Consider the following 25,478-nt stretch of genomic DNA (forward strand, 5'->3'; position numbering starts at 1 on the left):
TAAAATGTAATTTATTTTTCTTGCAATACCTCTGTCAAGCAGTAGTAAGACAGGTAACAGGGTCACAGATACTAGATCATCCTCTTATTAAAAAAAACTAAAAGCCAGCATCTGCATTTTGATACCACAGACTATAACATAATTTCTCAATTCCACCTCTAACACGGTTAAGAGAATTTCCAATTAAAACACAAATAACAAATTATTCTGGGGCCACATGAAGACCTTAGGCCAAAAGGTAACATTAAAAAATGTTTTACTTTAATTTTACATCTAATTTAGGGTCACTAAAAAAAGAAAAGGGGGAAGAAAAGGAAAGGAAGGAAAAAATCACACAAGTTTTATATCTAAATGCATAAAATTGAGAAATAATGCTACTTTCCAAGAATAAAACTTTGATTATCTATAGTCATCTGGGAATAAGATTTTCTGCCTATATCCACTTTTTAGATAACAAAGGTAAGCATATGATGGGACTCTTTTTCTTTTTTTTTTTTTTTTTTTTTTTAAGATTTTAGTTATTTATTCATGAGAGACAGAGGAGCAGAGAGAGAGAGAAGCAGAGGGAGAAGCAGGCTCCCAAGGAGCAGGGAGCCCGATGCGGGACTCGATCCCAGGACCCTGGGATCATGACCTGAGCCGAAGGCAGACGCTTAACCATCTGAGCCACCCAGGCGCCCCTCTTTTTCAATTGTATCATATACTTCCTTGACTTCTTCTCATCAACTTAGCAACTGGGTTGTCTGCACCAGGGTTTCTTGGGATTGTAACGTGGGTAGAGCTTCTGACCCTGCCCTAAATGACTCAGCCTGAAGTGCTTGCAAACGGCTTTGGTTCTGTAATCTCTTCCTCTGATATCCATTGAAGAATAGAAATTCCATCTTCTTAATTCGTTGCTTCTATCTGCTATTGCCTTGGGAGTATTGAAAAAACAATGTTATTAAGTTTATTAAAAGTTGGTTTTTAAAGTCACTGAGTGAGGGAGTAGAGATACTACCTATGGAATTAAAATTCAGAGAATGTATGTCAGTTAACAGCTCGATAGGTATGTTCTGGAGGATTGAATTTACTCGCCTAACCCTAAACTAAGTGAGATATTACTGGTTACTAAACATAGTAACCTAAATACTAAATATAGTTACCTAAATAGAGGTGAACGGCTTCTCTTTTCCTTTAACAATGGAAGAATTCTAGAAGAAATATCCAAAATTAGAGGCAGAAAATCTGTGTTGTAATGACACATCTAGTTACACACCTGAGTTCCAATAAAGTAAAAGCAGACATAGTGAAGCCTATCGCACCGGGAGTGGAGAGAGACAGAGTACAGGCCTCTATGCCCAGCCCTATCGCCCACTAGTGGCATGACTCTGGGCAGAAACTTACCTTCTCATTGACCTCATTCCCTTCTTCTAATAAAAGGGAGTACAACTAGATACGCAATAAGGACCGTCCAGCTCCAAAAGCCATTACTCAACCCTGACACAATGTAGGGGATTGGTTATTACCAAGAGGAATCTTTCCCAACCTTATATGATATATAAGGGTAGTTGTGATACTATGAATAATGAAGTCATGGCTATAAGGACTTAGTCAAAAGGGAAATAGGAAGAGAACCTATGAGTCAACTTACAAATTATCTACTCTAGGTGATAAAATCCAAAAAGTGCTGTAATAATAATTCTTCTCATAATTGATGCCACTCATATAATTTAAAAACTTAAGCTTCTTATGTCTAAGTACTTAATTAATCACCCTTTTCAAAGTAAATGCATAGGTGTACATGCATATATATGTTCCCCAGTCAATAAGAATACCTTAAAAAAATTCTGGAACTTTAATTAAATTATATCCTTTGGATGTGCCAATTGAAATTGAGTTGGTCAGTGGATCCCTCTGTTGAAAAACTTGTCCTATGTTTATTTGGGTGCCATCATCAGTTAACTCTACTTTTGGGATCAAAACCAAGGGTAAGATCTATGGTGGTGATGAAAATATAAAACTCTTTGGTGGACTTGACTGCAACGTAAGCAGGGACAAGAAAGAAATAGGTCTAGGGACTAAGAGTATTGAACTCTGATCTAGAAATTATAAATCCAGTTTCCTTCAAGAAAGACCTTTTACATGACAAAGGCACAGTCCAATTATATGGTTAGGATTCATCCGCATTTCTCCTCTTCAACTTGATCCAGATGCCATTAGTTGGACGAAGAATCAACTCTCCTGCTAGACCAAGCTCTTCTCTTTTCTGGTTGGATTCTACCCAAAAATGCCTCAGGATGCAGGAAAGAATGGCCTTTTCTTCCATTATGGCAAACCTTTGACCTTCAAATTAATGTAAATAGCATTACTTTAATTATACATATATCTCAAATCTGAGAAATCATAGGTCCTGTTAGAGGAAGCAAGCGATTTTATATTTTCACAGTAGGGACAATCAGAATCACTTGGGATGTTTGTTAAAAATGAAGATTCTTCAGTTCCCTTCTCTGCTCCTACCCAGTGCATCCAAATAGTTGGGGTAGGGTAGGTATCTGTGTTTGAGCAATAACCCAGAAGAATTCTGGTCATTGAAGCATGAGAATCACTACTTTAGATGGCTTTCTTATTGGGCCTTTAATTTACTACAGTAAATATGCTTCAGATTCATCCATTTAAATCTGACCTCATTTTACTAACACCTGCGTTTACATGGATGATAAAATGCTAGAGATCCTAAAGCCAAAGCGTTTATAATGCATGGTGATGTGCATTCATTTTGTTTTAAGTACTTCAGCTGTCCATATGGTAAGTCTTCTATGTTTTCATCTTGCAAGATGCAATTCTTAAAAGCAACAAACACAGATATTAGGTTGAATACAGCTAATCACTACAAATAAGTTTTCTACTATATAAAATATATTCTATTTTGATCCAAAATCAGCATGTAACTGATTGTGCTTTATGTTATGGGCTGAACTGTGTCCCCCCATATTCATATGTTGAAGCCCTAACCCTTGTACCTCAGAATGTGACTGTTTTTGCAGATAGGATTTTTATAGAGGTTAATTAACTTAAAATGAGGTTATATGGATGGACCCTAATCCAATCTGACTGGTGGGTTTTTTTTTTTTTTTTTTAAGAAGAAATGAGGACACGAAACACACAGGAAAGACCCCGTGGAGATACGGGGAGATGACCATCTATAAACCGAGCTTTAGAAAGGCCTCAGAAGAAACCCACCCTGCTGACCCCTCGATTTCAGAATTCCAGCTTACAGAATATGAGAAAATGATTATCTGTTGTTTAAGCCACACCAGCTGGTAGTATTTTGTAATGGCAGTCCTAGAAAATTAATCCTTATGACAGTCTTTTTTGGAATAGTAATGTATAGTGAGGGGGAGGAGAAAGGAAACCAGTTTTTTAAGACTGTTGCCTATGAGACACTACATCTCAAAGAAATTATTCTGAAAAACCCACTACCATGTGGGCTGGAAAGGTGAAACCAATTCTGATGGATACAAACCTATACAGTTTCTGGGTCCAGCAGAGAAGGGCACGTATGCGTATGGATGGCGTCCTTGCAAATTCTCAGGAAGGAACCGCTCGGGCTGGAACTCCTCAGGATTTGGGAAGTATCTTGGATCTCTATGCAGTGCATAGGGAATGATGATGGCTTGAGAGCCTTGCACAATTTTGTAACCCCCTGTCAAGAGGTAGGCAATATGTCATAAGAATGGAATAAGATGGACATTAAAAAATCCATTCTCCCTACTCTCCTGATTACAGAGTTCTTACCAACTTCACAATCTTCAGTAAGATTACGGGCAAATAAAGGAACAGAAGGAAAAAGGCGAAGGCTCTCCTTAATGACACATTCCAAGTATCTGAGTTTCTTCAGGTCCTCTAAGGCAGCAGGATGATCAGACTTCCCTGGTTAAAGGAAATACATGAGATGACAATGAAAGAACTCTATGGGCTTGGGGAATGGGACATCAAAGAGGAATTAATCAAAGCACCAAATGTTAAATACCTACAGCCAAAGTAGGATTTCTAATATTATACATGATAAAATGAGATGTGTTAAGTGAAAGAAACCAGACACAAAAGGTCATGCATAGTATGCTTCCATTCATAGGAAGTTCTCAGAACAGGTAAATCCATAGAGACAGAGAGTAAATTAGTGGTTGCTGGGGGCTGGAGGAAGAGGGAATGGGGTATGGCTGATTAACAGTACGGGGTTACCTTTCGGGGTGCTGAAAATGTTTTGGAATTAGATGGAGTAATGGTTGCACAACACTGCGAATGTACTAAATCATACACTTTAAAATGGTTAATTTGAGTTCTCAGAGCTTCCAGATGTGCATCTTCTCTTGGGTCAGATTCTTGGACTCTCCCCCCAACATGGCCCCTAAACACTTTTCGTTCCTGTGTCAGACAAAGACACTAAGATTGCCTCCTGCCTCCAGGCCAGAGGAGACATCAACCTCACCCTCTCTGGATGTGCCACAGGAAGGAAAAGAACAGCAAGGAGCAACTGAACATACCGATGAAGTACAAAATGAAATAGATGGACCTGAGGAAAAAGCCAGTGAAGAATGTTGAAGGGATAACAGAAATATAACAAACCACCCCAACCATGTTTTCAAAGGAGGTTGGAACTGATCACCTAAATCCCAAATTCTGGGGTCACAGCATCTGTCAGCCACCCCATTACTTGGGGAGGAAGATGAAGAGGCACTGCATTATCTGACCAGAGTCAAAGTGACCAAATTTGAAGTATTAAATGAGGTTATAGAATAGATATTCATTTTGATAAAAAAAAAACAACCCTTCCTTCAAAAATAAAGTTCTCTCCAAAGAATTTCATCTGGATGAGAATGTGATCCATCTTCAAAGCCTACTGAGATCAAATGGAAATCGAAAGGATTTGATGAGATGCTCAAGTCAAATGCAAAATAAAGCCAGCAGGAAGAGGGAGCATGAGGAACCAGAGAGCTGCTTTCTCTGGTTTACTGACCCTTCTTATGCAGGTACAGATGAGTTAGGAGAGGACATCCAAGATGGTATTTGGCCAAATCCACGACAGTACCACTTAGTTCCTGACATGGATGATGAAGAAGGGGATGGAGGAGGAGAAGATATACTAATGGAGAGAATGAGAATGAAGGAGAAGATGAGGAAGTAGGGGAGGGAGGAAAAGATGGTGGAGGAGATGACAAATGGAAGACTGATGGATTCCAATCTTCTTGTTTTAATTTTCTCCCGTCCCCTTGTGCTCAGTCATGCTGTTCTTGAAACCTCTCTTCTCTCCTTTACACCATGGTTCTCAACTTATTTGGGGGCGGGGGGGAGGGTAATACCTTGAGCACAATACATTGGGAAGAGAAACTCTACCCTTTTCTATTCCAAATTCATTTTTATCCCTTTCTGTCTCAACCAAAACTTCATATAAACAACACTCTTGTGCTCTGTGGGGGACCAAAAAAACAAAAACAAAACAAAACAAAACAAAAACAAAAACAAAAAATAATGCTTCTGCTCCCTTAGCTCTGCTAGAAGCTGGGGAGTGCTTGGTCCCCGTGTGGTAGTGCACAGAATTCTAACTCTTCTCCTTTCCCTCAATATTGGGCTCAGAGATTACACTGTGTCTTTACATGAATATGGACAGTTAGCATTTACCAATATGTATCTGTCTACTTTCTTGTACTTTTATTTATTTATTTTTAAATGGGTTTCTAGAAGATCAGGGAAGGGTGGTTTAGAGATGCTTGGGCAGGTGAAGTGGGCATCTTGACAACATGGTTTCTCCTTTGGCATGTTTAATTATGATGTTTAATGGGCATCCTTGCAGTTTAGGATGACACTTTAGAAATAAAATTCTCTCCTCGTGACTTGAGCCTTACCACTCGATGGGAGACACAGCGAGCCTGTAAGACCTTATCTGGAATTGACATTCTCTATTGTAATTATTTTCCTGTTTATTTAAAAAAAATTTTTGTTTTGGGGGAAAAGGATGATCAGTTACAAGTTGCTTTGTTACAATACAACTAAACATACACAAATAAATGGTTAATTTTATGTGTAACAAGAGGAATTAATACTTGCAACTCAATGTCCAAAGATTAGTTGCTCATGAAATTTTAGAGCTAATACTGGGGATAGAAGAAAAAGTGAGGCACCATACCATCATAGAAAACACAAGAAGGAGCAGAATAAAGCATCTAGAATAATGGTGTTTTAATTAGGTGAGATCAAAAAGTATTTGTGAGACCAGCAATGAGCTACACATTGTAGAGGATACAAAATGTGAACGTATCCCAAAATAATGTGTCAGCTTTTCAAAGACCAAATTAACTCACCACAGGCAATATGAGAGAAATTAAAATCAATACAGAAAAAAAATAAAATGACTATAGAAACAGAGCCAGTAAGTTTAGATTGTCTCCATTCCACAAAATAAAGTCTTCCCTCTTGATATGAAATTCCAGTCCTCACACCACATGAACACTTGTCCAACCTCAACACATAAACTACTTGTCCAACCTCAGCTTTCAATACGTTCCAGTATATGTTCTAAATTCTAGCTGCCCCTCACTATTTACTACTGTCCTCCAAATGTTTCCATTTCTGTGTCACTGTCCATCTGTTCTCCTCATTCTAGAATGCCTGCCCTCTCCTTTTATCTTCATTTTTCCTTTCCTAGTTCTTTTCTCTATGCAACTGCGTCAGATACACTTTGTTGGTTGGCTGACCCAAATCTTTCATTTTCTCCTCCCAGCTTTGGGAGCCACGTGATGTGTGATTAAACAAAGGATAAAAGTGATGGCACAATGTGTGGCCCCTTGTGGTCAGCTGGCAATGGCCCCTACATATCTCAAGTACTAATCCCCAGGACCTGTAAATGTTCCCTTATATGGGAAAAGGGTGTCTTTGCAGATTTGATTCAGTTAATGATCTAAAATGGGGAGATTATCCTGGTTTATACAGGTGGGCTCTGAATGTCATCACAAATGTCTTTATAAGAGAGAGGAAGAGAGCGCTTTCTCTCTCACACACAGAGAGAGAGAGAGAGAGAGAAGAGAAGGTGCTGTGAATAGAGGCAGAGATTTGAGAGATGGACCATAAACCAAGGAATGCTGGCAGGCACCAGAAGTGAGAAGGAACAGATTCCTCTGAGGCTTCCAGAAGGAGAACAACCTGTCAGCACATCGATTTAGGCTCAGCAATAATGATTTTGGATTTCTGGTGTCCAGAACTGTGAAAGAATACATATCTGTTGTTTTAAGCCACCCAGCTTATAGAATTTGTTATAGAAGCCCCAGGAAACGAATACATCCTTCATTCCCCCTTCCCCTTTCCTCTTGTCTTGAAGACAAACATGAGACCTAGAACAACAATCAAGAAGATGAAAGCCACAATGGTGAAGAACAGAGAGAAAAACGAGCAAGACTGGGCCTCTGATGACATCCCTATTGGCTTCAGCCTAGGACTCCTTACCTATAGTCCTATACCTTGTATAACTAGCTCTACAAGCAGATTGCTGGTTGTATAATAGAAATTTATGTCCGCTAGCAGACCCTACCTCTCCTCCCATTTGTGGCCGGATGCAATCCAGTATGGAACAGCTTTCCTGGACGCCCTCTAACTAACATCACCTGTTCCTCCCTGCTCCCAAAGAGCACCTTCTCCATATCACTCAAGTGCATAGCCAGGACTCCATGCTTCATGCACAATGGCTGGCTCATCTACTAAGCAGTGAGGTCCTTGGAGATACAGCATTTATTTGTGCAACCCCAGCATCTAGCCCAATGCAGTCACATGCCAGGCAGGTAGCAAATGCCTGTGAGTGAGCAGAAGAGGCCTTGCAAAGACTCCAGTACTGGAAGGGGTCCCACATGGGAGCTTTCCTGCTTATGACAGTGTCTCTACAACAGGTCCTACTGCACATCCTCGATGAGCATGAATGGCATTGGTTTCAGTGGACTTGGGACCCATGGAGCAGCTAATGATGGGGCCAAACATACCAAACACTTCTTCCAGTTCACTGTCCACCTGTTTCTGGGCTTCTGGGTAAGAACCCAATAGATACAAGGACCAGCTTATTGCTGCTGCTGTCGTATCATGGCCCTACAAATGTGAGAAGAAACATGGCTTAAGAAGCAGAGTTGTATTGAAAAGGTCAGGAATGATGACTCTGTTTTGAACTGTCTCTGGATTTGACAGCTGCAGTGTGACTCCAGAACATCACAAATTAATTGCACACAGTATCTCACCTTGGTAAGAAGCAAACATATAAAATAATCCCTTCAAGGTGGAGGTTCATGCTTAGAGAGACATTTCACCGCTACATGGAGCTTTCTACTTGGTGAGAGGTGGCTCGGCTGTGCCAATAAAGGGGCATTCCAAGGACAGCGTGCACCAGGCAGTTTTAAAGGGGGAAAAGTCCAGGGGCATCTGGGTGGCTCAGTTGTTAAGCATCTGCCTTCGGCTCAGGTTGTGATCCTGGGGTCCTGGGATCAGGCCCCCCATCGGGCTCCCTCCTCAGCTGGGAGTCTGCTTCTCCCTCTGCCTGCTGCTCCCCCTGCCCGTGCTCGTGCTCTCTTTCAAATAAATAAATAAAATCTTAAAAAAAAATAAAGAGGGAAGAGTCTGATTTTTGTGAGCCAGCTTGCCAGATCTGTACTTCTCCACTTTCCCCTCCTTTGCAAGGTAGGCTTTACCTGTCGATGCTGGACACCAGGGAGTTCTGAGCATTCTCCACAGCAAGAAGTTGATAAACATCTTCATTCTAATATGTGCTGAGTTCTAGGAAAAACACTAAGTACTTTGGCAGAAACTAACACAATTGTTCTTCACAAAAACGTCACAAAATACTTGATACTGTTATTCACATTTTTGAGATAAAATACTGAGGCTGAATGTCCTATTTCATTTAGTCTGCTACCCAGAGAAAGCTGGATGAAGCAAAACAAAGCACGGAATTTACAGGAGAGCACCGCGGGGCTAGGGCAGGGGCAAAAACCTGCGTATCTAGTGGCTGGCAGCCAGGCAATGAAAGGCAGGGCACATCCACCTTAGGGAGGAGGTCTCACTATTACAGTCGGGGGCATACCTCCTATTCAATGCAAAAAAGAAAAAAACTCAGGATTTCAAAGAATGTTAAAACTGGAAGAAAGAGATCATTCATTGGTCTGGTTGTTTTCATGAGTGTGAGAGGTCACTGGTGGGAGATGGATGTGTGCGTGCCATATATATGTATGTATGTGTAGGTATAGGTGCATGGATGACAGTGTATGTGTGTGTGTCAGTGTGTGTGGATGCACGTGTGTGTGTGTGTGTGTGTGTGTGTGTGTGTGTGTGTATACAGGGTGGAGATGTGAGAGGGTCTCTCCCCTTCAACATTGAATAACAGCCAATATCTGCTACATACTTCCTATGTGTCAGGCACAATTCTCAGGACACTTTACTTTTTTTTTTTTTTTAATTTGACAGAGAGAGAGCCAGAGAGCACAAGTGAGGGAAACACTAGAGGGAGAGGGAGAAGCAGACTCCCCACTAAGCAGGGAGCCCGATGCGGGACTCGATCCCAGGACCCTGGGATCATGACCGGACTGAGCCACCCAGGTGCCCCTCTTGGGACAATTTAAAAATTATTAATCTAATCTGTGAGGCCCGTCATCTGACAATGAGGACGCTGAAGCCCAGAAAGGCTGGATAAGGTGCCCAAGGTCACACCTCCAGGACAGGGTATGGCTGGGACTTGGCCCCAGAGACCACATGCTGAACCCCTCTCCATTTTTTAGCTAAGTAGATGTCCAATTTCTGCATAACATTTCTTTTCAATAAAGTGCTCTGCTTAAAAAAGAAGTTTGAAATCACTGCTCTAGGTCATCTCTCTATTTTACTCAGGAAAGCTGTGACAGAGATCAGGGATGACTGGAAGCATCTCATATGGCCAGTATGAACCAGGAGGAGAACCCAAGTCAATGGACATTCAACACCGCCTGCTTCCCTCTCCAGCACGCAGACTGTCCTCCCTCAGGAAGATCGGACAGAGGAGCACTAGCATCACACCCAGACGGCTCTAGGCAGAGCAGTTAACACACCACTGAGCATATGCTGAGCCGCCGAGCCGCCGAAAACCACTGATGCCTTTTGTTTTCCTCCACTTCCAAAATATTACCATGTGGTGCTTAAAAAAAGCATTTCTTTACTTGGCAATCCATACATTGACAGACTCACTCCTTGTAATATTTAATATAGTTAGTTAGAATTATCTCTGTAAAAACTGCATCTTTTATTATTGCTATTATTATTTGAAGACCAGAAATCTTTTCAGATTTACAAACTGGTTAAATTCTCTATGGGAGGGCTCTTGCTTTCTTCTTTAGTTAGGGCAGCTCGTAGTAGTAGCTAAGTACTCATTGGTAGAGGCAGAAAGAAAACAGTCTTCTTTAAAAGAAGCTAGTGAAAAAAAGAGACTCATGGGTTTTAGAGATTAAAAGGAAGCGTGAAGCGATATAGAGACTGACAGTAATTTCTGGCTGCTCTTCTGCTTGGAAAAGCCTGACAGACCTTAGGTTTTCTTGAGGGGAAAAAAAAAAAAAATGTGTCTACACTGTACCCACCATGAATCAAAGATTTTCTGAACAAGGAAATTGATCTGATACTTTATTAGGTTCTTAAATTTTATAATCTTTAATGCTTATCTAATAACTCTTCCTTAGTTATATTAAGCTACTTTAAAATTTCATTAAGGGGCGCCTGGGTGGCACAGTCAGTTAAGCGTCCGACTCTTGGTTTTGGCTCAGGTCATGATCTCAGGGCTGTGGGATCGAAAACCATATGGGGCTCCGTGCTCAGTGGGGAGTCTGCTTGGGATTCTCTCTCTCCCTCTGCCCCTCCCCCCTCTCTAAAATAAATAAATCTTTAAAATAAATAAATAAAATTTCATTAAACTTAAAAAATAATATTAAAGATTCTAAAAAATAACTGAAATTTAGTGATATCTGAAAATAACATGATGACATAGAATACCTCAAACATGAAGGTGTCAACTTCTTCTCGAACATCTTCATAACTTAGCTTGTTCCCTTCATCATCAGTCACATTTAAAAGCAAGTCAAGAAAAGCCCTTCGTTCAGTTTTGGAGGAGGAAGAGTCCTTGTCAGCACTTCCGGGTTCTTCTCTCTTCATTTCACTGGCCCGTTCAGTGATGACCTATGATTTAAACGATGACATGCTTTTGTCTGCAATTTATTATAACCTAAAAATACACTTTCCTATGAAAAGATACTAGCTTCTTTAGCTTATTTTTTTTTCTAAAACTTTCCTATCCTTGCTATTGCAACAATAACTTAGGCTCTTGTAAAAGTATAGTCAAGCCTCCTGTTCAATTTTAGGGCATTATTTGAGAAGACTTCTAAAAATGAATTTAATGTCAGGCAACTTCAGAATTTTCAAGCACTATTTTTACAGTCTTTCCATGGGGTATAGCATAATCATCTCTAGAGAGCTGAATGAGCCAACAAGATAAAAGTATAGGTGCTGGAGAGAATGCAATCCTTATATAGTAGACTACACATCGCTCTAATTACATGTCATATTGGAAAAAAGAAATAGCAATTTGCCGGTCAGTTCACCTGTTTGCTTGCTGTTCCTTCTGCTGAGACTACTCCTTCCTCCTCAGGGCTGGCTCCTTCCTTTCTTTCAAGTCTCTGCTTATTGTCACACTATCAGAAAGAGCTTCCCTGATCCCTGTGATGCTAGTCTCTAGCACTATCTTCCCAAGCCTGCTTTATTTTTTCCCATTTTCCTTGCTATCTGGCATGATGTTATACTTCCTATTTGGTGCCCTTCTCTTCTAATTCAAATGTATGACCCACATGGTAGCAAATTTGTCTTTGTTCATTGATATATTTCCAACCTCTAGAGCACTGCCTGGCATTTTGAGAACGCTCGTTATTTGCTGAATGAACGAAAGCATTAAAGCCCATCAACTCAACTTTTTTTTCTCCTATTAGGCAATTGACCAAACCTGCTACTAAATGGTTTGAATGAATAGACCCTAAGTCCTTTGAGTGCAAGATCTCCTGATGGAACCCCTGGTGCCTCGCATTCAGTATGCAATTTTCAACATTTATTAAATGAATAATACTGTTCGTCCAGTTTGAAATTCATTAATTATTGATATTGATATTAATGCATGAAAACTGAGGAAGAACTCAATTATACCCATAAAATACAAACTGTTGGCAAGTCTCCTAAGCCAGGTGATCGCTCTAGATTCATCTTTAACACAGACTGACGTCCTATATCCAAAACAACATCACTATCTCTTTGTTATCGTTGAACTGGACATAAAATAGCAATATCCAGTTAATTTTAATTTTTTCCAAGTTGAAATACTAGCATAAAGGCCCTTTGCCTTTGAAAACTACTGTCTTTCCATACATTTTCCACAAGTCCCTCATAATTCTCGTCTTGTTATTCTCTTAACACAGCACCCTGTTTGTTAATAAATATTCACAGTTCATATTGCATTTCGTCATTTTTTAATAGATAACCTCCTTTGCTAAGTGAACCTTTTTAGAGTAGGGAACATACACGTCCTACTCATTACTATATTTCTAACACTTGATAGTACATTTGCCACTTAACAAGTGCTTAATTAATATTTACTAAGTACATAGTTGAAATGTAATCATCTTGCCTACTTTTTTCCATCATTCAATTCAAATTTTATGAGGCACAGGCTCCATGGTCCTACACCGGGTATATTCATTCACAAAACATAAAAGTCAGGGATTTTAAAAAGTTCTGGAAATGGAGACTGGTGATGGCTGCATAGCATTGTGAATGTATTTAATGCCACCAAGTTGGACATTTAAAATGGCTATAATGGCAAATTTTTATATTAGGTATATTTTACCACAATAAAAAAATAAACTGAGGACTTACATTATTGGTAAAATTATGTAGGATCTCTAGGCTCCTTTTGTATTCCCGTCCTTCTTTAAACATAAGAAATAAAAAATCAAGCCAGAGCCAGGGCCTCTTCATTCTCTGATGTATCATATCACTTATTCTATACAGAGGATAAAAATACATTAGCTGATACATGGGGGAAAATGTATTTCTTTAGCACCTGTTTGGTGCCTGCTCTCAACAAGGGTAATATCTGGAAATGAGGATGATTTGTCTTAGAAGCTACTAAGAGACCCGTGTTTTATACTCAACAATGAATGCATGGACTTTTACATATCCAATGAAGCTTAAAATTGTAATGGTTTCCTTAGCAGAAGGAAGAATTCGTTATAGAACATCTTTACTAGATGGCCATCTGATGTGTGCTTCTGTTTCTTCAGAAAGAGTTCTTGACCTCCCAAGGCTGCTGTGGCTCTCGAATCACACGTTGGGATGAAATCTGCCTCTTTTTAATATCCACTCATTAGCTTGATCACTCCTCTGGAGTGACAGAATACAAGTGGTTGCCCTCTTCCAAAAAGAAGTGCTCGCCAGATACTCATTGGTCGCACAGCTGTCCCGAGTACCTCCCTTGTCATTTCCAGTGATAAAAAAGTAAGACCTCAACCGATCCTCCTCCTTTGAGACTGGCTTAGACACCAGTTCTTCAGAGATATGTATCCTGACCACCATCCATAGAACATGTCCCTCAAGCAGAGGGGCAGAGGGAGAGAGAGAATCCCAAGCAGGCTCCATGCTCAGCACAGAGCCCCACGAGGGGCTTGATCTCACAACCCTGAGATCATGACCTGAGCCTCAATGAAGAGTTGGAGACTTAATGGCCTGAGCCATCTAGGTGCCACCCCGTTTTCCTTCTCATGTCAACTTGATCTTTTCTTTCTAAGCAATTATTAGAATTTATGTTTGCATTTATTTGTTTCCATGTGTGTCTCCCTGCTATTCTTGCTGTTTGTGTGCTGCTATAAAACTAGTCAGCACCTAGGGCCATGAATGGCAGGTGACAGATGCTCAGTAAATACTTACAAAAATAAAATGAAATGAGCAGTGAACTTAAAGATAGGAAACATTAATTCAAATCCTGGCCCTGACTCTTAATAGTTGAATACTTGCCAGCCATTTTTAAAGTAAAATTGATTATTTCAATTAAAAAATAATACATACTTGGAGCAGAAACTATGGGAAAGGAGAATGAACAACAACAACAACAAAACAGTGTAAGAAAGAGAAGCACACACACAAAACAATAATAACCATAGCTAAGATTTTGGTATAATATCTTCTAGTTTTTTCTTTCTATAAATAATTTTTTTATACCTAGTGGTAATCATACTAAAAAACTTGTTTTATCTTTATCACTTAGCATCATAATATAATCTTTCAATATATTATAATAGAATCATTTTAAATTATGGCATAATCTGGGTGTGTCATGATTTACAAAACCATTCCGCTACTGGCCCAATACATACTTAAATGACTAGGTCCATTTCAGTATAAAGTTTCATTTTGAAACAATGAAAAAGATACCCACAAATTATTAGTTATAATTTTTTAAGCCCTAATCAGTAACCATTCTAAAGATAATTAAAAGGACTTCATTTACCTATAAACTGCACGGACATATTTGGAATCATCGTTTCTTTGAGCACCAATATTCTTCCCCATAGCTGTTTCTGCAAAACACAGGCAAGAAGCAACCATTCAGTTCGAGCGCATAGCCTCTGTTTATTTTCCAATGGCAAACACTTAAAAAAAAAAAAAGATATAAGTCCTGTTTCTGTCCTCAGAGATTTTAAAATTGTTCTCTCCCCCTTTTGCTTCTTCTCCTGTATATTCGACTCCCTGTTCCCGCTCCTTCTTCCCTCTGCCTTCCTGGGCATGTTGGCTCCGTGACTGTTTTGCTCAAAGCCCTCCCAGCGGCTGCTGCTTCCTAGGGGGCTGAGCAGTAAGACCACCCTGAAAAGCCCGGTATCCCTTCCAGATCCCCTCAGTCACCTACCCACTGGAATATTATTTTCTGTTTGGGCCATCCTATCTCTACACCGTAACTTTAGGAACAAATCAGTGAGACTTACCACAAATTATATCTAAGGTACAAAGAGTGATGTAAAAAAAGCAGTTAAATGCTTCTTGGTTAACATGTTTTTCCAGCTTGTTAACCAATATATTTGCTTGTTCATTCATGACATCTAAGAAATCTTCCAGAATTGTAAAATGGAAAGTGGGTGTTAACATTTTTCTCCTAGATCGCCATTTGTTTCCAGTACTAGAAACACAATACATGGTTACAAACAAGAGAAGCAACATCAGAAACAAAGTACAAATTTAGCCAAGTCAACAAAACTCTACTCATAAAGAGCTTAACCTATAGATTCTCAAATGTGTTGGTCAGAATGACGAAGATTCATAGATAGCTACAGAATGTGGATAGTTTAGATATTATTCTTTTTTTTTAAAAGATTTTGTTTATTTATTTGACAGAGAGAGATACACAGCGAGAGAGCGAACACAAGCAGGGGGAGTGGGAGAGGGAGAAGAAGGCTTCCCGCGGAGCAGGGAGCCCGATGTGGGGCTCGATCCCAGGACCCTGGGATCATGACCTGAATCGAAGGCAGATGCTTAACAACTGAGCCATCCAGGTGCCACTAGATATTATTCTATGTTACTAAAATTTAAAGGGGCACTCATAAAAATTGAAAAATTTAAGAATATTTCTAAATTTCCAAGCTCCGGGTTTCTAAAATTTATTTTTCCCCCCTCTACTAAAACCTCAGTCCTCAGATGATCCCTATGGTCTATGATTCTACTTTGATCTCTACTATCTTCATATTCTCCACAGACCCCACGAGGGTCCTGCCTTTTTCTTGGCAGGCCCTCTCTCAGAGGATGGGGTCCTATTTCCGGACTGAGATTTTGTGCTCCATATACTTTGCTGGAGATGACTGCCTTTTTCACTAGATTTTCAAGATCTGCCTGCCCCAAGTTCTTCTTTGCTTTACTCCATTCATATACCAGGACCTGACTCTTCTTGAAACATTGGTCATCATCATTATTGAGTCCCGTGGCTGGAGATTACCATACACCCTGGACTCCTGTCTGTCAGAGCCCATTGTTCTCCAGACCTTTCCTTCCAGCTTTCTCCCCTACTTCCTGGTAGCACAGTCTTGCAGACAGGAGAACTACTTTGTGGCCATTCCTGACATAACATGTTACCTACTGAAGTAACTGTTTCTATGAGACAGCTTTACAAATCTACACTGACATACCTTGTAAGAAGTCCTAGGCCAAGCCATGGTTCCAGGAACTTGTACATATAGGATTTGTCAATTTGCCTTGAACTAGTTAAAATTACCTTGGAAAGAGAAAAAAAAATTGAGAGATATATAGACATCAAAACAATTTCAACTCTAAGTTGAATTCTACCTGGCTAGACCACTACTTTTTAAAGGAACATCTTATAACTATTATTTCTCTGTGATTCATTTTTATTTCTGTGCCTTAAAGAAAGTCAGGTAGAGTTTTGAACATAGAACTGTCATTCAGTCTTGGGACTAGATGGAGTTGAGAAAAAGGAAAATGTCCAAGATGATGCCCTGGATCCTACCGTGAACTAGGAGCCAAGTGGAGTCATTTATTGAGGGTGGGAGAGCAGGAGAGAGAAGATAAATGAATCCAAGGATGACCATGTCCAGGGAGATGGAAATCACAAGTTCATTTTGGGGCACATTGACTTGGAGACATTCAAGTTGCTATGGTCTGAAACAGGAATGATGCTCAGGATAAAGACTTGACCTAGAAGTACACATTTGAGTATCTCCAGCATGTGAGTAACACTGAAAGCCATGAATGTGATCAGATCACCTAGAATCCAAGTGGAGGAGAGGGGATGAGTATTTAGGTCTGAGCACAAAATGCTCCCCAGGCTCCTAACTCCAGTCCTGCACTCTGGACAGATCTCTCACACACACACCAGACCTGCTCATACCAAGTCAGCAGTGGCTGAAATCCTGCACCTGTCTCCTCACTATCTATTCTGAACCAGGCTGCTACAGTGTGGTACAGAGAAAGTCAACATCTTCACTGCAATAACTAAGAAATATCCCAGCATTATTGCCTAGGAAGTTATGTTTAATTTTGTTCCAAGAAGCTCTGTTTATCCAATTCTTACTCCCTGACCCAAATCCTTTTCTCATCAAACCACAAGATAATCTCCCTGGTGTCATAATGTTAAGTAAAAGGTATAGAATCTTTTTGAGCAGCTATCTCAACAGCATGGATCAATGATATCTACCCTATCGATATCAGGGGAGCATTCTTTTTTAAGAAAATTAACTTGGAATAATAAATTTGTAACAGATCTGAAGCTCTGATCACCTTGAGAAAAACACTCATACTTTATTAGTCTTACATTTTTGGACTCCTGAAACAGTGCCTGGCAGATAACATGTGTGTTCACCTTACGGAATAATCTATTTATGGTTCTACAAAACTATATCCTTATGCAGATTTTCCAAAAAAAAAAAAAGGAGAACAAATATCTTGGATCTGATAACAAATGTATACAGAGGCTGCTTTGTCCAGAGGCTGCTACCCGCCCCAGGATTTAGACAATATCTGGAAAGCATTAAATGGCACCCACATAGCCAAAAATATGTAATGAAACGCTGAATATACTGAATTCAATTAAATATAAGAACACTGTTGCTATATTTATTCTGATGAGATTCTCACACCATCAGACATGCAGTGGAATAGTGGTCATATTGACCGTGCACTCACCTCTACACTTTCTGCATTATAAATGGCCACTATTGGTATGGGCCCAAGCCAGAGTTTCACTAGTGGTTGATGTCGGTATTCTTCGCTGTAACAAATGATCTGCTGAAAAAATTCTGGGAGAAAATATTTAATTTTCAATGAGTTTCTTGTGTCTTTTGAGTTGTTGTTTTGTTTTGTTTTTTATTTACTTCGGGCAAGTCACTTCATATTTCCCACATCTCTCACATCTTCAAGGTAAACTACACAGTCCCTATTTAATGACATGACTGAATGGGGAGGGTAATTTAATTATGAGTAAGATAACATCCAAGCAACATGCACCTCCAAAGGACCCAAACCCTACTCTCAAGGATCTTCTAACCATGGAAGATGGTCACTTTTGTAACACCAGAGAAAATGACATGGTTGCTAAAAGACAAGTTCTGCTCTGAGGAGTTATTGATTCTCATTGAGAGGGCTGAAAAAATTTCATGAAGGAGATGGCATTTGAGCATTAAAAAATGAGTTGTATTTTTATAGGCAGAAAAGGGGAAACAGGGGCTTACAGAATGTAAGCCAAGCAGCAGAAACAGCAGAGCAGAAGCACGGAGGTCTGGAAATTCCCCAAAGGTGCAGCCAAAGCATAAGATGGGGTGATACCATTGGAACAGGAGATTGGAGTGTTGGAGGGTTTGATTTTCTTTTATACACTGTAAGGAGTAATTGGAAGTTTCTGATGAGGACTAGAATGACTGGAGTCACATTTTAGGACAATAACACTAATGTGGTGAGATCACCTGGCTATACTGAGGCCACTGAGGGTGGGGAAAAGGCTGGGATTCAATGCTGCTAGGGTTAGGGGCATTGGCTGTGCAATATGGCAGGCCCTTGTTTTAGGTGTGGGGAAATGATGACAATCCCAACTGCAGCATCAAAGTAGTGTGGAAAACTTGGGAGTCAACACTTTTCATGTTGCAATCCATGAGGTCCCCCTCTGGGGAATGCAGTATGGCATTATGAGAGATCAAGCCATGACAAAACTCTCTGTGAGGAAATGCCATATTGATGAATGTCATCTGGGTAGAAACAAAGGACAGTAGCCAGTGACTAAAGAATTAATATACAGGGTCCAGACCTCAAAGAAAAGACATGGCAAAGGTTAGACATGCTTTCAGAACACAAGTCGAACAAGATGAAGTTAAGGGAGGATTTGAGTCCCAGCTGGGGAATTGATTACATGTCAGGAAATGGGGCAGAAACTGCTGGGAAAATCTAGGTAGGAAGGGGTGGGGAGGGGCAGGCTAGTTGGTAGGCATATGGGAATTCAGGGCTTCTTCTGGACAAAGGGAATGCCTGATTAACAACAGCAAGGCTAATTCCAACCCCACTGTGAGGCTACTAATACGGTACTTAAGATTTTTGACAGAGCTATTTTGACATAGATATTTGGGCACCAAGGACAAATGGACGTGGCATAAAAAATGAACCATTCAACTTTTCAGCTCTTTTTCAATGCCAATATGTGTACATGCTTAGCCCATCTCTGCTCCTCATTCATCAGTAAGCTTCACCCATCAGGGCAGGCTGCACAAAATGCAGTAGGAGAGGAGCTAAGGCTCACGGATGTCCATGACATATAATGCTAAATAAACACTAATGATTTTTTTTAAAAGTGCATATTTCGGCACATCAAAACCGGTAATAATCATCCTAAAATAGCTAACATCCATTATGTCATGTTCATTTACTGCAGCAAGTTATTATATGTCAGAGCTAGTGTTAAGGTTCTTGGGACATTGTCTTTTATGCCTCACCACAGTTAGAGGAAAGGCACTACTATTATTGTCCCAATTGAGGAAACTGTGCACAGCTAAGTAACTTGCCCAATATCACAGAGCTAGTAAATGACAGAATCTGGCTTTGTACTTAAGGCAGTTAAGATCCTACAATGTGCCATCTTAACCATTACACCCTATTGCTTCAAAATGTCTCCTGGTCCAAACAGTTGTCAAAGTTTCTATGAAAAGAGCTGGGTCAAATCAACAGTGTCAAAATACCACGCTTTGTGATAATCACCAGCTGCCTTGGTCTGATCTGACAGAGGAGACAGGAAAGTGTGAGCCCGTGGTTTGACGGTATCGGGTCCAATATCAGAGAACAGTTGGAAAAGGCATGTGTTGACAATGGACTAAAAAGCAAGAGATTGGTTTGAAAGGCTAATGAAAGGTCAACTGCAGAACTCCAGGTGAGATTATTGAAGCCAGAATTTGGACAGTGGCCACAAATCAAAAGCATAGCCTCCTGCCCAAGAGACAAGGTCACTGAGAACAGGGACTATATCTTAGAATAATCCTACATCAACCACTTTGTTTAGCTCAATGTTGGGTACAAGGCGGGGCTCCATGTTTGATTGAAAATTAAGGAACTTACTCTAACCAAGTTCTAGACAGTGATCTAGAAACACCATGCATTAAATTTACTCCTTAAAATAACTCTGTCATACAGTTACGTTTACAAGTAAAGGGTTTAAAAAAAGCCCCTCTAACTTAGCTTTCATATTTATTTGCCTTATATATTTTGGTGCTCGTCTGTTAGGTGTATATATATTTATAAATGTTACATCTTCTTGTTGGATTGACCCCTTTATCATTATGGAATGCCCTCTTGGTTTTTTATTAATCTTTGTCTTAAAGTCTATTTTGCTTGGTAGAAGTACAGCTTCCCAGCTTTCTCTTGGTTTCCATTTGCATGAAACATCTTTTTTCTATCGCTTCATGTTTGGTCTGTGTGTGTCCTTGGGTCTAAAGTGAGTCTCTTATATGCAGCATATAGATAGGTCTTGTTTTTCTATGCATTCAGCCACACCATGTCTTTTGGTTGGAGAATTCAGTCCATTTACATTTAATTATTGATACTGCCATTTTGTTCAGTGTTTTCTGGCTGTTGTTGTAGTTCTTCTCTGTTCCTTTTTCTTCTCTTGCTCTCTTCCTTTTAGAGAGTTTGAAACAACTTCTCAAATTTAAAGTGAGCAGAGCTTTGCCTGATGCCAAAATCCAGTACTTGCTGGATTAAAAAGTCCCTTTTTAAAAGCCAGTATATTGTCATTCTCTTCACCCAGAAAGTAACTCCAGGGAGAATTATTTTAAATATTCCAATCAACTCACCGTCTATTTTGAAACAGGTCTCATTTACTGGAGATTTCAATTCTTAAAAAAATTTCCCAAAAGAATATGATGAGATTTTTTAAAGCATGTTATTTCTTTTTGGGGGTGGGAGATTAATACTTGTACACAATTATTTTTTAATGCTATAAGGCCTCAGGGTAGAAGGAGAGGTTAGCTCTGGTTTTAATATCAACCAAGATAATTTTTACAAACATGGTTTTCATGTATCTAAATGCATTATTGGATCACTTGTAACATTAGTCACACTGGTGTTTAGGTGATGAAAAGTTAACTTGGATTTCTTCTGCTAGAAAACATTTTCAATATTTTGATAAACACTCCCCCATGAGGCCTTGTCTATTTCTGTGAAGTTGAAATGACAGCCTTTTGGGGGTGGGTGGGGGGGTCAGAGCTGAAAAAGAATGCCTCAAGCTTTGGAGCTAATGTTCAACTTGTAAAACTGTTATTTATAATTAATCTGATGTGAAACTAAAGGTTGTGGCCCTAGGCTTATTTTAGAATACTTCATTTTGTGCAAATTTTTTCAGCTCTGGGTATCCCAACGTATACACCCATTAAAATGAAGTGAAGTGCTAAGATCTAATGCACTGTCCCCAATGGGAAACTGTAAATACCAGGTACTTTTGAGAGCTTTCTAACTTAAAGTGTTGTGTTTTGTGTGTGTGTGTGTGTGTGTGTGTGTGTGTGTGTGTTTGCTTTCTCATCAACAAAGCATAAATCAATCTCTTCAAAAAGATATCGGTAGAAAACAATTCACTATTTAATAACTAAGGCCTTTAAAACATGCCGTGTAAGTTTGCCAGAAGGCCCTGCCCTCATAGTTAACTGTTATTATGTAACCTCCTTAAAAGGACTGAAATAAGAAGGTCGAAAAAGAAAGTTGTGGTCGAGTCTTGTGATGTGGGGAGGGAGAGAAGTCTCACATCAATCCCTAGCCTGATTTTCCAGAGGGCGGTGGGTGGATGGAGAATGATGGTACTGTTTTAAGCTACTTGCCCAGTTCCAGGGAAGTTTCTGCCCTTCAGGCTTTAACAGACAAGAGACAAGACTGGCAGTGTTTCGAGACAGGAGTAGCTAGGAAGTGAGAAAGAAGAGAAAAGGCAGAACAAGAGTTTAGAAATACTGCGTTCTAGCCTATGCATAAAGAAGAAGTTCACGTGAAACAGGGTGCCCTAACAATTTGATCAGGTGTCACAGGGCAAACTGGATAGAACTGGGAATCCACTCTCCAGCGGGTGACAGGTTCTTCTTTCTCCTAACAAGCAGGACCGCAAGCAGAGGTGCTCTCGGCTGCCGAGAAGGCGGGCGCGCGGGGAGAAGGTGCAGAGCCGGCTGAGGCCCCGAGGAGGTCCCGCACCCTGGGGCTTCCTGCCAGGCGCGGCCCCGCCGGCAGGGAGCCCCCCGACCGCCCGGGGGGCAGCTGGCGGGCCTGGGCGCGGTCCCTTACCTCTCCCGTCCGGCTTCATCCACAGCGAGTGTCCCACGAACGGGTAGGCGCCGGGTAACGTGGGGAGGGGCCTCATCTGCTGCCATTTCCGCGCGTAGCTAGCCAGCATCTGCAGGAGGTTCAGGATTAGGGTGGCGCCCCCCACCGAGATGGCGCTCAGCGCGCCCCACATCAGCAGCTTCGGCCCCCAGTGTACCAGCCACAGCGCCAGCATCGCGCCAGCGGTCTGCTCCGCACAGGGATCGAGACTGCCCGGAGGGCAGTGGCGGGGTGCTGGTCCGGCCCCTGGAGGTCAAGGACGCTGGTCCTGGGAGGAGTTCCGGGACTCCGCAGGGATGCCAGCGCGCCCCAAGGGGTAAGAGGTGGCGCCCGGCCCGCTCACTCCCTCCTCCTCCTCCCACCGCGGACAGGCCCAGGCCTGGCCTCCCTGAAACGGGGACCCCGAGACCCAGGCTTCCCGCTGCAGGGGCCGCCCTGGGCCTCGGGACTAGGCGGGAGCCTCGCAGGCTCCAGGAAAAGCACCGCTGGGGTCGTTACTGTGCTCGGCAAAAACCTACGTAATGCACACGGGCCTCTTTATTTGGTCAAGCAGAAACCAAAAGACCCGGGAAAACAGCTTCGGGGTTCCATAGAGTGTTGCTGAATGTAAATGGAGGCACTTAAGTGAAGTGGGAGGAGAATGAGAGTGAAATTTGAGGCAGCCGCGCGTGGCCCAGGTGGGCTGAGCTTTGGGTTTTAGGTCCATCATGATGCTGGTCACAGGAGAACTCCAGCTAGAAGACACCAATATGTGTAAAAATTGAAATAAAGAGGTATCTGGTTTGAAATTCAACCTTAGGAGCTTTTTTTTTTTTTTTTTGTTCCCCCCTTCCCCGCCGGCAGGGTCTCTAACCTCATGCTTCCTTGCACAACCCTGCAGCGTTCCACTCTGTTAGGACTGGCTGCCTGTCCCCGGGATTGCACCCAGCTTCTGCATCATTCAGAGCACGATCTACTCTGATCTACGGGAGTTTTAGGGACAAAACAACCGTAGAAGCACCCGTTTTCAGTTTGCCTCAGGTGCCTGATTGAGAAGGGAAAGCTGGGTTGCTGTGATCCAAATATTTTCCAAAATATTCTTGGGACCCTGAAAAGCCAGCACCTAAAAGAACAAGTCAGGGAAAAGGTCACCGCCTTTGAAAGAAGTGGAAATCAGAGAAGCTGGGAAAGGAGGTTTTGTTAAGGAGACAGTAATTATGACGTAATCCCAAAAGAGAATGAAGACCAATCACTGAGCCTGCAGAAGGAAAAGGACAGTGACAAGGATGCTGGAATTCTGCCCAAGGGTTGTGTTCCCTAACTCCCAATTTCCCTCTTTTTCTCAGCCTGGGCTACCTCAATCGTGCCTTAACCCTAAAAATAAAACTGTCAGTTATTTTACCCGCAAACATGGGAAGTATACTTGGTTGTAGCAGAGAACTGCAATTTGAGGCATACGAAAGACAGCAAAACCATCGACAAGCCCAGAGAACGAAGAAGAAAAAAAATCCCTCTTTTATAGAGGAAGGAGGGAATTGGGAGTGTGTTAGAAACAAAAAGTCCATTGGCTAATGTGGGAGTTCCAAGGGTAGTGGCTTCTCATTGGCTGAACTGTGACAGTCTTTCATTGGCTGTGCTGTTGCTAGGGGAGGAGAAAAACTTTTCTCCCTCCCTCCTGGGATAGTAAAGTAGTATCACTTGCGAGTACCTCTCTTTGTGTTGGGTCTGCAATTGAGGATGAATGGTAGGGTGCGAGAGCCCGGCTGGCCTCCCGCTCCATTTCCGATGAGGTTTCCCCCCCTTTTTTTTCATATAGAGTCTTTTTAAAAATTTTTTTTATTCTGTTATGTTAATCACCATACATTACATCATTAGTTTTTGATGTAGTGTTCCATGATTCATTGTTTGCGTGTAACACCCAGTGCTCCGTGCAGTACGTGCCCTCTTTAAAACCCATCACCAGGCTAACCCATCCTCCAACCCCCGTCCCCTCTAGAACCCTCCGTTTGTTTAAGGGCTTGGGCTGGGAGTGCCCCTCTCCTGGTAGCAGGTCCCTAAACTATAGCAAAAGTGTCAAGGAAGCTGGTAAGTTTAGACATGCTCTGGATTCCTACTTTGCTTAATTAGATTAGTTTTATCTGCAGCTATTGTATAGGTTTCACACAGGCATTTACAGGGCCTCTTTGAAGTAGAGAGAAACACTGCCTAGGGCTTTTCTCCAACTGATTTTTTTTTTTTTTTTAAGTCATCTGTTAAGTACCAGTGTGGAAAGAGGCTCATGAAATACTAAGTGGAAAACTAATAAACAACTTGCAGAACTGAATATATAATGCATGACATCTTTATATAACTGCAATATATATTGCAGAACTGAATATATAATGCCGTGTCATCTTTGGGAGAAAAAGTTTCTTTCTCTACAGCTAAACGAATGTCTAGAAAGAAAAATGCTGATCAATTCTATGGAGTGGGAATGGAGAAGGACTTACACTATAAGTTGTCTTTTGTCTTTTTGTCTTTTAGTCACGTCTATATTCTTGTCTTCTACTCACTTCTATATTATTTAATCACGTTAAGACCTTAAGAAAATGTATTTATTTAGGGCGCCTGGGTGGCTCAGATGGTTAAGCGTCTGCCTTCGGCTCAGGTCATGATCCCAGGGTCCTGGGATCGAGTCCCGCATCGGGCTCCCTGCTCCTTGGGAGCCTGCCTCTCCCTCTGCCTCTCTCTCTCTCCTTCATGAATAAATAAATAAAATCTTTAAAAAAAAAGAAAGAAAGAAAATGTATTTATTTAATCTATTTAAGTATATCACATTATTTTTATTTTCTTCCTCTTCTAAAGGATTGAGTCCACATCTCCCTTTAGATCCATTCCCCTGCTCACCTTTACAGAAAAATCCCTCAAAAGACTGGCCATGCCTGTTGGCTTCAATTCCTCTCCTCATAGTCTCTCCTGAACCCTCTGCAACCAGGCCTTGTCCATTTCACTAACACAGATCTTGTCAACGTCACCAGTATCTTCCCTGTGGCTAAGTCTTCAAGTAATTTCTTGGCCCTTATCAACAGCATTCAACATATTTGAGTCCTTGTCACCTCCTTGGA

General features: G+C 41.1%; 1 protein-coding gene and 1 pseudogene across 5 annotated transcripts; one reads left to right on the forward strand and one right to left on the reverse strand.

Moving 5' to 3' along the window:
• LOC113924431 (cytochrome P450 4V2) lies at positions 1-23,375 on the reverse strand. 5 transcript variants are annotated; one of them, XR_003520681.2, is made up of 13 exons: positions 23,249-23,375; positions 22,357-22,465; positions 17,746-17,858; positions 16,233-16,318; positions 15,042-15,232; positions 14,570-14,639; positions 12,940-13,066; positions 11,017-11,199; positions 8,004-8,106; positions 3,775-3,909; positions 3,503-3,682; positions 1,143-2,322; positions 1-913 (listed from the first exon to the last, which is right to left on the reverse strand). XR_003520681.2 is itself a non-coding variant. In XM_027598275.2 (11 exons), exons 1-11 carry the CDS (start codon positions 22,568-22,570, stop codon positions 2,150-2,152), a joined length of 1,575 nt encoding a protein of 524 aa, XP_027454076.1. In that variant the 5' UTR covers positions 22,571-22,705; the 3' UTR covers positions 1-2,149. The 5 variants fall into 5 exon arrangements, 1 of the variants encoding a protein (XP_027454076.1); XR_003520680.2 differs by lacking the exon at positions 23,249-23,375 and having other exon boundaries at positions 1,143-1,190; positions 2,115-2,322; positions 22,357-22,705; XR_003520679.2 differs by lacking the exon at positions 23,249-23,375 and having other exon boundaries at positions 1,143-1,190; positions 1,815-2,322; positions 22,357-22,705.
• On the forward strand, positions 4,160-5,233 carry LOC113924432 (annotated as a pseudogene).
• Positions 23,376-25,478: the final 2,103 nt, after the last annotated feature.

This window comes from Zalophus californianus, chromosome 2, assembly GCF_009762305.2.
Source record: "Zalophus californianus isolate mZalCal1 chromosome 2, mZalCal1.pri.v2, whole genome shotgun sequence".
Taxonomy (NCBI): domain Eukaryota; kingdom Metazoa; phylum Chordata; class Mammalia; order Carnivora; family Otariidae; genus Zalophus; species Zalophus californianus.